The sequence below is a fragment of the Odocoileus virginianus genome, chromosome 26 (genome assembly GCF_023699985.2).
Source record: "Odocoileus virginianus isolate 20LAN1187 ecotype Illinois chromosome 26, Ovbor_1.2, whole genome shotgun sequence".
Taxonomy (NCBI): Eukaryota; Metazoa; Chordata; class Mammalia; order Artiodactyla; family Cervidae; genus Odocoileus; species Odocoileus virginianus.
Genome location: NC_069699.1, coordinates 9,928,242 through 9,940,755, shown reverse-complemented (window position 1 = coordinate 9,940,755; position 12,514 = coordinate 9,928,242). Strand labels below are relative to the sequence as shown.

General features: G+C 46.9%; 1 protein-coding gene across 2 annotated transcripts in view; it reads right to left on the bottom strand.

The window, feature by feature from the left end:
• Positions 1–2,062: 2,062 nt before the first annotated feature.
• ACVR2B (activin A receptor type 2B) overlaps positions 2,063–12,514 on the bottom strand; it is a 37,201-nt gene continuing 26,749 nt past the window's right edge. For both annotated transcript variants that reach the window (XM_070455432.1, XM_020897945.2), the window contains one exon: positions 2,063–12,213. In XM_070455432.1, the coding sequence (XP_070311533.1) occupies positions 12,019–12,213 (195 nt within the window). In that variant the 3' untranslated portion in view covers positions 2,063–12,018. The remainder of the gene's footprint in view (positions 12,214–12,514) is intronic.

Sequence of the window (12,514 nt, the reverse complement as noted above, 5' to 3'; positions counted from 1 at the left end):
TAGCTCTACTTTCTATATAAAATCCAGATTGCTGAATGCTTGCTAAGAAAGGATATATTTTATGCACTCCTACTCACAAATAGGTCTTCACTTTACAGCATAATATCTAGCATTCCATGTGACCTTAGTTCACCAAGCAGGAAGCCATTGCTAACTTCAATGTAGACATTGTTTTGACAGTTTCATGACTCCATTCCTCCTCCCAGGAGTACCTGTCATGAAGTCATTTTGTATCATCCCCTGGGCCTCTGACACTAACTGGTTTAGCTAAGTCAACCATAACCTTCCTAAATATTTTGAATCTGGAAATTTCTCCAGGTAGCAAAACTGTGACAAGTGGAACTCTGGCACCTAAGGCCTTTTTTCCTGCTAAGTAGTCAAAGAGCAGGTGCATCTAGTTTTGCACAGAACACAAGGGGATCAGATGCTGAGACATAGGTGAAGGTCTGTAATGCTGAACCCCTGTTTCCAAAACCCCTGAAGCCCAGACACATCCTGCCTTTTCCCAGAGCTGGGCTGGCCACTTGTCCCAGGATCCTTCCAGCAAAGCTTCCTGTTTGTTTAGTGGTGTCTGGCATCTGCAGTCAAGAGTCCAGACAAATACAACCAGGCAGCACTAGTTATCTGTAGATTTCAAAGCTGCTGCCACCAGAATTTAATAAATATACACATTCACTTAAGAGGTATCTCTCAAGGCCCTCCCGAGTGCCCTGCAGAGCTAAGCACTAGAGGGGAATGGTGGGTCACTTCTCTTCCACATCCTGCACTTGGAAACAATGGTGGACCCCATACTTGGGTTCCAAGAGTCAAGAATCAGAAGTAAAGATTGCCTGACTCTGGTTAGGGTGCCTCCTCTGGGCCTGTTGGCCTACCTTGAAAATGAAGGACTAGTAGTTTTAAAACTGTCATCAGGGGAACTCTAGTATTCCATAGGGGTGCTTGAGAAGTAAGGGAAGGAGGGGCAGGCAGGCTGAATGGCCCGAGCCTTCTTCTACTTGCTCATATGGGCAAGCCTGCTTTTATGAACTGGCTTGTATTTCCACTTCTTTTTTTAACTGAAAAAAATTCCTTTGCTGAAGAGAAAGCAACCAGATGGCCCCTGCAGTCCAAACTTCCAATGTTGTTAGCACCAAGGTCTTTATTCAAAAACATTATTAGCCTTTTGTCTTCTTCTTCTCATGATTAAGGACACTCACTGATAAAAGGTGAACTTCCTAACACTTAAAAGGACAAAATGGACCCAAAACTGAACAGGTGGTTCCTAAGTAAAGGGCCCCTCCCTTCATCAAAAATTGTTCCCAAGTGTTCCAAGCAAGTTATTTAATCTTCACAATAAAGTGAAAAAAAACGCACTGACCCCACCGGAAGGATTCAAAGCAGTTGTTTCTCCACACTTAGCAAGTACTAGTCACAGGCCAAAAAAAATCTTTTATCTTACTGCAGAAAGCAGTGAGGTGATTTCTGAGTCTTTCCTGTTTTATTAGGTAGAAGAGACTAAAATTATTTTATTAGCAGGGAACCATGTTTGCATCTTGTGAGGTTCACTCCAAAACAAAAGACCTGACTTGCTGGTTCACACCTGGCGAGGTGTTCCATCACTGTATTTTTTATTTTTAAAAGCTCAGCAAGTGACCCAGGTACTCAACCATGTTTGGAAATGGCAGCACTTGTATTCCGCAGCAGTCCTGAGTATAACATTTTTTCTGGGTTTCTCTGCTTCACTTACAAAAATAGTGCTCAGGGCTGTCTGCCAAGCACATAGGACTGTGGGGGAGTGTTGCGTGAGGAGGTCTTGGGGATTTGCAAAACACACCCCTGCTCTGCAGGAACATATTCAGAAGATGGTCCATGAAGGAGATGCCCGCTGTATCTCCAAGTAAGTTCTGAGCTTCTGAAGGGCAGAACTGGACCTGTGCTTAGTCAGCCACAGGCCCATGGAGCCTGGTACCAGGCAGTAACAAGTACACGTGTCCCCAGGAGGAACTCACAGAGGCGCTCAGGTCGGCCCTGTGAGTGCGAGAACAGAACCCCCCTGCCATGTGACTAAGAGAGACCACAGGGCTTTATTATTATTATTATTTTATTTTCATATACAAAAAGATAAAACTTGAAATAGTTCTAGATTTTTCCTCCTATTCTGTTGGGGTGTGGCTGCTTCTTCACACGGGGGGTGAGGGGGGACTACATTCACATCGGTTTATTTGAGGACCCAGTGCAGAGTTTAAGCAGCAAAACCCCAACTTAGCAGATCTAATTTCAAACTTGACACTCATTTCTAAAATTACCACAGTAAAAAGGAACAAAGATCCACTGCAAATGAATGAACTATGATACAATGTTCTTTCCAAAATGTCTTCATTTTGCAACTGTAATTACATGGATGTCTGCTTTAGGCCATTTTAGACGTGTGCAGGTATTTAATATATATAGGTGTATTTTATATATATATAATATATATATATTATATATATATAAATCAGCACACTTTTCAAATCCAGACAGGGTAACAGCAACAAGCTTAACTCTGTGTGTGTATATATATATATTTTAAACATGATACTTTAGTATAACTTTTGTTAATTCAGTAGTACAATCTATTTCTGTTCTACAAAATTTTTATTGTATAGCTACAAGGGTGAAAAGTGACCTATTACATTTACATCTCACATATCCTGGTACACAGTACTTATTGAATTTGAGCCAAAAACAAGAAGTCTTTAGTTTTAGCACTTGAAGAGCTTCCTCAACTTCTACTGTCTGAAATCATATCCTAGTCACATTTCCAGAGTTTGCAAATTATTCATCATTGTAAACGGCGAGAAACAGGTGAATCCAAACTTTTAATTACAGTTTTATATACAAGTTAGATAACACAGCTCAAGAAGACTTTGCTATCCATCCTAAACCCAACACACACATTCTCCACTAAGTTATTAGATAAGTCTTAGGGTTTTCCATCTTTTCCTTACAAATAATACACACATTTAGAAGGAGCTGGTAAAACTAATATATTACGATGGCAAATGAGAGGTGACATCTATTGGTTCCAAAATTGGTCCTGCAAATATACTCTGCTGTGTTCTTTAACTGTGTCTGTTGCATGCAGAAGCTCTTTTCACAAGAACTGACATCAAACTCAATATAAGTTGAATTTACAGTACTGTATGAAGTTATTCAGATTCAAGGACAAATGTGGGAAAATGTTAACACATGGAAAATTTGGCCTTTGATGCTACCATAAATATGTCAAATTCATAAGCAGATTCTTTTTGTACAGTTGAAAAATGGCATCGTGTGGATTTGTGGTATGGAACTGAAATCTCGAAGTATGTTTCTCATCTGCGGTAACCCTCACCCCCCCCAATTCTCAAGTACCACCCAATTTGCTTTTGCATTTTTACAGAATTCTTAAAAAAAAAAAAAAAAAAAAAAGGAGGGGGGAAGGAAAAAGACGCTGGCATCTTAACAAGTCTTCCCCTCCCAGGAGGTCGTCAGGCTCTCAGATGAGGTCTCCTAAGAATCTCTGCATGGTCATTGGCTCTCAGACGGCCTCTCGAAAATGACTTGGACACTTTCCAAATCAAACCCCAGCTGTTGCCTCATCCTTCCCACTCTCATCTATATCGTTGCTGGTAAAATTTCGATGAGTGCATTTTTCCCTTATGGAAAAATTATTTGGCGAAACATACACTTAACTTGTGGCAGTGCTCTGAGAAAACCTCAGCTAGACTGAAGCCCCTGCAGGGACTGAAGTCAGCGGCCCCTGCAGAGAGTAGAGACGGAACACTCCGAGGGCTGAGTCGGGACCCAGCGGGGACATGCCGACCCTGCTGTCCCACAGTCAGCAGGACCAGCCAGGCAGGCAGCCCTCGCTCATAGGGCTGAGTTACCACTTTAATCTTGGTCTGCCATCTACGCCCCGGAGACGCAAATTCAGATGTGGTGACTGCTGGTTAATTAAACTTTCTGAACTGGTTTCAAAAAAAAAAAAAGGCTCTTTAAAAATATATATATATATATTTTATTTAAAATACATCAAAATGACAAACAGCCATAACCCGCAAGGCCTAATTTCACAGCAACGTATGCTACAGACATCTTCCCAAAATGCACTGTGGTGGATGGTGGGGGTTCGATCCTGCCATTTAAGGGAATGTTCTACACTTGAGCTTTAGCTACTGGACGAGTGTTACAAAGAGCTCATTTTCAGAACTCATTTGTGAACAAGGCCAACCAACTGAATCATTTTGCCTATTCAGACACGAGAATACTGAAAATGGCAGAATTCAGAGTGGAACACGGGAAGCACCGTTCAGATGACACTCAAGACCCATCCCACCACAGGGCCATGAAGAGCTTGCCAGAAGCCCCTGTTTTTCAATCCTTGGGAAGAGTTTTACTTTAAAACAAACGAGTACCCATACTCGGCAGGGTTCCTGCGTGTGTGTGTGTGTATGTGTGAGTGTGCATGTCGCAAGCCTGCAGTTTCGAGAGGACCCAGATGGTGACACTGTTCAACACGAGGTCTGAGGTAACTGGTTCTTAACACACCTGGAGCACAGAACTGCATCCAGAAAATACAGCTGGGAAAAAGGAAAAAGGTGGGATTTCCGGCTAGAAAAGACAAGTAGAAAAAAGCTTACAGCAGTTGCTTTTGGGGGGAGGCAGGTGACAAAAACAAAGGCACAACAGAATTACATTCCAAGACGTGTGGCTGGAGGGCAGACAAACGTTCTTTGATGGGGAACAGGAAAGGACCCAGAGTCGATTCCCAGAGTGCTCCTGGATCTGCCGAAACTCAATTCATTCAAGTATAAAAGGGGTGGCGTAAAACGGTACTCTTCAGCCAGACAGAAGAGAAGCACAGCAGGCTTAACAGGACACATTAGAGACTCTCCTGACAACACCGTCCCAACCAGCGCACCTTCGAACCCAGCAGCTGAAGCCAGGGGGCCTTCAGTAACTGTGGATCCAGAGTATTAGCTACAGGACTGACCTCTTATACATCCACATCAGAAAGGCTCACCCCAATAATCATCCATGCTCCACCCAAAACCCAAAAGGCTACCATAAAGACCGCCGTCCACATCACGGCAGTGATGCTGACCTTTGTAGGAAGAGCAGGAAAACCTTGTAGATGTGGGGAAGAGGCCCTGCTGGTACATGGTTCTGAGCCTCCTCCGCGGGCTCCAGGGTTGCTCGCTAGACTCCAGCAGCGAGCCAGCCCGGCCCCTCTCGCCTCCCAGCAGCCTTAACAGAGAACACAGCATGCGGGGCAGCCCTCCATTAATCCGATCGCGGGGTCCACGCACCACACCCCTGCCTTCCCAAATGGAAACTTCTCTCCTGAAAACTGGATGATTTGATCCGAGATCATTCGGTTTGGTAGATTTCCCCAATCACCGAATCCTCGTTTTACATATTTGTTGCCTGAATCTTATTCAAGTCCCAAACCACCCCAATCTGCACCCGGTACCATTTCTGTTCCCCGAAACCCCTTCACACCACTACACCCATGAGAGTAACTTACAAAGGAATTATTCACCTCAGAACCCTTTGTTCAAAAGAAACCTCAGGAGGAAGCACGTAAATAAAGCAGACTGCAGGATCCTCTGGCCTCTCCCAGCCCCTCTCCCCGGCAGACTGCCCCATGCAGACAGCTGCGGGTGGAGTTTCGGGCCAAACAAGACCCATCGGTGGACTGAAATCTGCCAGTGTATCAACGAGAAGTCGCAGGAGCACTCCGTGACAGCCCCACACCACTCACACTCCAGTGTACATTTATCTTGAAAGGTAAAGCTCACGACTCTGATTAAAAAATCATTCTTACTCAAACTCACTAGACTTTATAAAAATAATCTGTGGTATAAAACAATCTCCACACTGTGCAGAAGAAATCTGTTGGGTGATATAACTAAATATATATGTAGTGCTATAGATTTCTTAAAGTAAAATTTCAAGTGTCGTTATCTCTATTATATAACCTATTCTTTTATTTACAATGCTACCTAACAACATTCCAATGCAAACGTGATTGGGAGAATCCAGGAATGAGCCCGTGCCCAACCCACAGCAGAAATTCCCAGGGCTCAAGACAGGACTCCTCCATTTGCAAAAAAAAGACCCATCCACATCTGCCTGAAAAACATGAGCTAATGGGTCCTACTTTTTGTAACTGTGAGCTTCAAAATGTAAACTTTGCAAGCGAAGGAAACGCTCTTCTGTGGATGTCCAGAAAAGCCCACGTTTGTAGAATCCACTGCATATACACACGTCTGTGTGTGTATTTCTCTAGTGTCCTGTAGTTGGCTTGCAGCAGTTCTCAGAATTGCCTAGGCCCAGACAATCCAAAGAGACTCCTGGAAAGGGCAGTGCAAAGCCCATCTCCACATGCTGGCATTTAGAGAATATGCGTTTTAATTCATGAGGAAAAAACACATGTCTTATCGCTACGAGCTGCCATAGGAGCAAATAAAATCTCACTGGTTTTGGCACTACAGGGATACATGAGGATGACCATCACAAAGTCCTGCTTCATTCATACCTGGAAGATACCGTCACAACAATGTAAAAGCTTGGTAAAAATTTTCAGTAGTGGTAAATCCTTTCAATTCAAAATTCTGTCCAAACCAAAGTTTACAGTGAACGCAAAATGAGTTTAAAACAAGAATATTCAAAATATCCCACTAGATAATCTGGACTTCTACTTGATGGTAATTTGTAGTTCTCCTGGACCCACTGCAGTCATCCCTCTATGTGGAGGGTTGGGAGGTGGAGATCCAAAATCCACTGATGCAGAAACCGCTTGTATAAAATGATGCACATTTGAAATCACCTCCAGATTACTTATAATACCTAATACAATAAAATACTATGTAAAGAATTGTAAAGACAATATAAGTACTATGTAAAGAGTTGCCAGTAAGTGGCAAATTCAAGTTTTGATTTTTGGAACTTTCTGTAATTTTTTTCCCCCGAATATTTTTGATTTGAGGTTGGACGAACCCAAGAATGAGGAAGGCCATGGATGGCCATCCAACCCATGGATGCGGAAGGCCGACTAACTGTTTTTCAAGTGTAGCTGAGTACATGAACTAATTTCCAAGGGAAGGATGCATTTTAAACTTCCATTTATTTTTGCTACAAAACTAAATCCTCTTTAACAAAAAAAAAAACAAACTTCCCCAAGCCTCCTAAAGGTCTGGGATACATTCATAGGTGGATTGCTGGTTGCAAATTAACTGTCAGGAATCTTACTTAAAGAACATGCCTATAACCCTGAATTCATTGTTTACAAATCTAGACTAAGAAGAAAAACAAATAGTTCATCAACTGAATTACTGGGCCAGTTGCTTTGCCTAAAACCTAACTCCTGAATGAGACTCATCATTACTAGGCTGAGCACATTAGCTGCTGCGTGTTTCACTAGTTCAGCTTTTGTAAACAGCCAGTGACCAGAAAGGCCGCCCTCATCTCCTTTTCTTTTTTGCCTGCTTGCCCTGAACCGAAAGGGTAGGCAGTGGGGTGGGGTGGGGGGTGGGGGGCAGTCGGTCAGTTCCCTGTGCTTCTTGAAGAGTGTGGTCTGAGGCAGGCCTGGCCGTCTCTCCAAAGATTCAGAAATAGCTGGGACAGACAAACTGAGTTAACTCCTGGAAAACGCTTTCCAATTTAGGTATTTTTCTAGTAAGCCAAGTTCTCCGGAATAATGCCTGGCTGTTCAACTTCTAGTATGCGTTCTCAGTCACATGCTGCTCTGTGCGACCCCACAGACTACAGCCCACTGGGCTCCTCTGTCCATGGAATTTTCCAGGCAAGAATCCTGGAGTGGGTTGCCATTTCCTCCTCCGGGGGATCTTCCCGACCCAGGGACTGAACCCACGTCTCTCGCACTGTAGGCAGGTTCTTTACCACCACACCGCCAGAGAAGCCCCTTAACTTCTAGTACCAGTTCTGAAAGCTTATGTGAGCATGCTCACTATATCACTTTAAAAAACATGAAATCCTTGTACTGCCAACAGATGCTGGGAGCTTCTCATTGTATTCTCAAAGACGCAGAATTCCATTTGCAAGAGGGCCGTCCAGTCCTCCCACCCCAATGGAACAACCCCCTCCCTGGCCTCATGCTTCGGAGTACAGGGGCCACGGGCTCTGAGCCACAAACTACATATGGCGGAGCCTCAAGACACGGCTCGGCCCGCCACGAAGGAAACCTCACACACGCAGCCCAAGCACCCAGAGGAGCAGAAGGCGGCCAGTGGGAGAGAAAGGAGACAGAGAAGAACCGCAGGATCCCCTGCTCAGCTCCCGAAGGCGTGACAGGACCAGCCACGACAGGAGGGTCGGCCTGGTCCCTCGGGGCAGGGAGAGAACCACCTCGGGAGCCTGGAGATGACAAACTTGTCCCTTGGCTGAGAACGCAAGAGTGGGCGGCTCAAGCATCCTGAGGCTGTCCGAGGCTGCACAAGGTCCCTCTTCTTCTGGACACATGCCGCCCCATCCAGGCAGGATGCAGTCTGTGTCAGAAGCAGCTGGCACGTGTAAGGAAGCCTCCCCAGCAGGGCTGACCCCTTGGGGCCCCTCCTGAGCCAAGAGGACAAGGAGGCCATCTGAACACCAGGCTGACGGCACGTACCCCACTGCCACAGGGCTGGTCTCCCTTCCTCCTGAGGCGCTGTCTGTGGCCCTCACACCCCAAGTAATTCAACCAGAGAAGGACTCCTGGGAGGGACCAGCAGCCCCAGGATGTGCTAACGCCCATGCCCACGCCCTCCCGTGGCCTGTGATGGAGCGTCCTTTGCGGGACACTGGGACCCAGCGGCCTCTGTCCCCGCGTGTCTGCTCCCTCCCCTGCTCACTCCGGGGTCTCTCTGGCTCAGGAGACCTCCCCACGAGTGACCAAAGAGAATACACTCTCCATAGCCAGGAGCCTGCCTGGACGACGACACACTCGGGGGGAAGGGGCAGGGACAATGAGACCAGACTCCACGGCTCCCACTCTTCCACAGCTTGGAGGGAGAGAGAAAAAAAGTAGGCATGACATGAGCTCCCTGGAAATGGAGAGCGCGTGAAACATCTGTGGAGATGAGCCCAGGTTGAGCCCCACAACCCCATGGGCACAAGCCGGAGACCCGGATGGCTGACGCCCCAGAGGATATGTGAGGACAGACAAGACTTTACCAGAGGCAGAAGGCACCCCCAGGCCCCAGCAGCATGTGAGGAGAGAGATGCCCACCTTCTCCTGGCCATGAGCATGGTCAGGGACACTCGGCACAGCACACGTGTGCCACCAGAAGCCCTCTGCCAAGACACACCCCACGGGGGCCAATTCCCGACACCTCACTCTGGTGCCACGGCCCCAAGGAAGCGACAGTGGCCGGGCACAGGGTCAGCAAACGGCCCGTCCCTGCCTCAGCCTCAAGGCCCGCCCTGAAGGTCCCAAGCAGGCAAAACTTGCTCTCGTGAGAATCAAGCCAGCACACAAAAGAAAAGCTGCCCAGAGGAAATCTAAAACCAAACAGAGGCTGGGGTTTAGTGTTCCACGCGGGATAGGATCAGGGATCCGATCATTCCTGTCGGAAATCAGCTACATTTCTTAGTGGTTTATTTGTTTCTTCTGAGGGTTGAAAAGTCGAGATGCCCAGCACTGCCTAAGTAAGGACAAAGCTGGAGAAACCAGATATGGCACTTTTCAATAAATATTTTAAAGCTTCTGAAAGAAATAAGTGGAAAAGAAAAGCAACTGCTGTAAGGCCTATTTTGCTGTTAAAAATCATTCCGAGGGAAGAAAAATACCACAGCACAAAATAGCTTAAAAAAGAAAAGGAAAAAGGAATAGACAAATAACTTACTAAAAAATACAAAAACCTGCCCCCGGAGCCACCCTGGCCAGCTCACATCTTGACCCATGAAGCAAAGCTCGCCTCCCACCGCACTCCGTGTCCAAAGATGCAGAGCAGGATGCAGCTTAGGGGGCCCAGAGCCCCCGCCACCCGGCCCGGCCGTCACAGGGCGGCCCGCGAAGCGAGGCTCCAGAGGCCTGCCGGCCAGTCCCCTCTCGCCACCGCGGGTTTGCTTAAGAGATTAAGTCTCAAGTAAAATTACCTCATGGGGGTCTAAAGGCCACAGTTTTCCCAGGTTAAAGTGGGGTCTCCTGTCATTCTGAACAATGACCTCTCAAGTCAAGGGAAACAGCGGAACCTCCAAAAAACTCAGGAGCAGGCGCCCCCTTCTCACCCCAGTCAACCTCTCCCCATCGCCCACCAACTCGCCTACCCTCAAGGTGAAGAGATCAGTTTCCAAATAAAATGGTCTAAAGCAATGGGAAGGAAACGCCTTCACAAATAAGTGATGAATGCCCAGACTCGGCCCAGACAGCCAACCTACAGTGGATGACAATTATTTACAAGGGGACGTTATCAACGAAAAACAGGAGCACTCCCTAGAAGACTCACAACTTTTTTTCTTTTTCTCTATTTCTTTTAAACTTTCTTATCATAAAAGCCAACTTACATTAAAATATACTTACTACGAGACAACACAACTAATAAAATATATAATAAAACTTACACAAGTAGAAAATTCTGAGGTATTTCTGGTTTGAGGTGGTCTGTGGTCGTGAAGTTTTAATTCTTTTACTTTTCAAAATTTAAACCTCGGAAGCCACATAGCAAAGCGTTTGTGTGGATGTGTGTGTTTTGTTTTGTTTTTTTTAATTTGCATGTTTCATAAATTAAAAAAAAAAAACTCAAAGGCTGAAACAGCAGCATTAGGAACACTGACTGACGAGAGCAAGGTTATGGCAAAACAGAGAAACGGTTTTTTCAAATATGCACCTCTTGTAAGGGGGTCTGGAGAAAGCTGTGTCCACGAGTAATGTCACCACCCAGGGCAGAGCCAGCGCCGCAGGACTCGGGCTCTCCAGGGAGACAGGCCTTGGCCAGGCCGGACCCAGGAAATCCTCTGGCCCCGGCTGTGCAGGGCGCCCCCCTGTGGCCGTTTCCCTGAACTGCTCCAGGAGAAAACTATTTCAACTTTTCTTCCATTATAGATATCTACAGTACAATGTCTCATGAAGACTGTACTCACTAAAAGCCGAACCTTAAAATCAGGGCAGAAAAAAATGTTGTGTCCTATGCCCAAGCCCAAGAGAGTGAAAAAAAAACTGGACAGGGCAAACAGATGGGCCAGAGCCACACCTGATTTCAGACTTTCTCCAAACCCCGCTCTTGCCGTTCATGCTCGGCCTCCAGGCGCTCCTTCCCCTCGATTCCGGGTTACCTGAGAAGTAGTCTCACAGCAAAGGATGTTGCTCCAAATGTGCCCGAGTCCAGTGTAGCTCTGCTCCAGAACCCACCCCCAGCTCCGTCCTCCCCTCCAGTCCAAACCATCCTCATCCTCAGCCCAGTTTTTCCTCGGTCAGGACAACACCCGTTAATCCGTGAAAAGACACGCCTGCTGTTTCTTAAACTCACTGTCTAGAAAGGGAGAAAAACACAGAGAAGGTGAGGCGGGAGGGGGACGAGGGCAGAGGGAAACTCCTCGTATGAGGAAGATGTGTTCTTATGTAACAGTCTTCAAAGGTTCCTCTAGGTAGAGTTTGCAGCATTAAGTTTCCTAAGACAGGATGGGTTTCTCTGTGTCACAGGTTCTGAGACAACAAACAAAGAGAAAGCGGGGAAAAATCGGCCCCGGAGGGCGGGAGGCGGCCGAGGCTCTTCAGCAAGGCGCTGGTTCTGCATTCACAGCTCAGCACCTCAACGCCTGCTGACGTGTCCGCTGTTTGCGATACAGTAGAGCAATGTGCTGGTAAAAACTGATCCAATCCAAAAAATAATATTAATAATAATAATTATAATAATTATAATAATAATAAAAAGTCAAGGTAAAATAGCAGCTGCATTTTATGTGTTTGTTGGTATTATGGGATTTCCAAAACAAAACACAACTTTTTTGTCTGTTGTTTTTTTTTCCTTTCCTCTTCAGATCTACTGAGTCTGGAGATCCACTCGTGTCCTGGGCTTAGATGCTCGACTCCTTCGGGGGCAGGTCCACGTTGGTGACGGAGGTCACCAGGGAGACAAGACAGTCCGAGGTAGTGCCGTTGACCGACCTCCGGATCAGGGACACGCGCTCCTCCACGCAGCCCGCGGACAGGCGAGCCTCCGCGTCGTGGTCCCAGCACTCCTCGATGGTCACACAGAGCTGGGCCAGGCCCTGCACGCCGGCGGGAGAGGAAACACATGCCTTTGCTGGTGGCCGTCAGCGAGGACAGGCAAACCAGACGGTGCTCCCGAGGACAGAGCCCACAGGCCCGTCCACAGGGGTTCCGGGGGAAGCTCCCCTGCCAGCAGTCAGCATCCTGAGCCCACCGGCCTCCCCCACAGCCCCCAGGAAAGGGCGGAAATCCAGGGCCCCACGGGGCTGCCTGCCTTGGAGTAGTGACACTGCAACAAAATCTTCGGCAAAGCCCAAGTCACACAGGAGCCCAGTGTGCAGGTACAGTGGAGACAGAGGG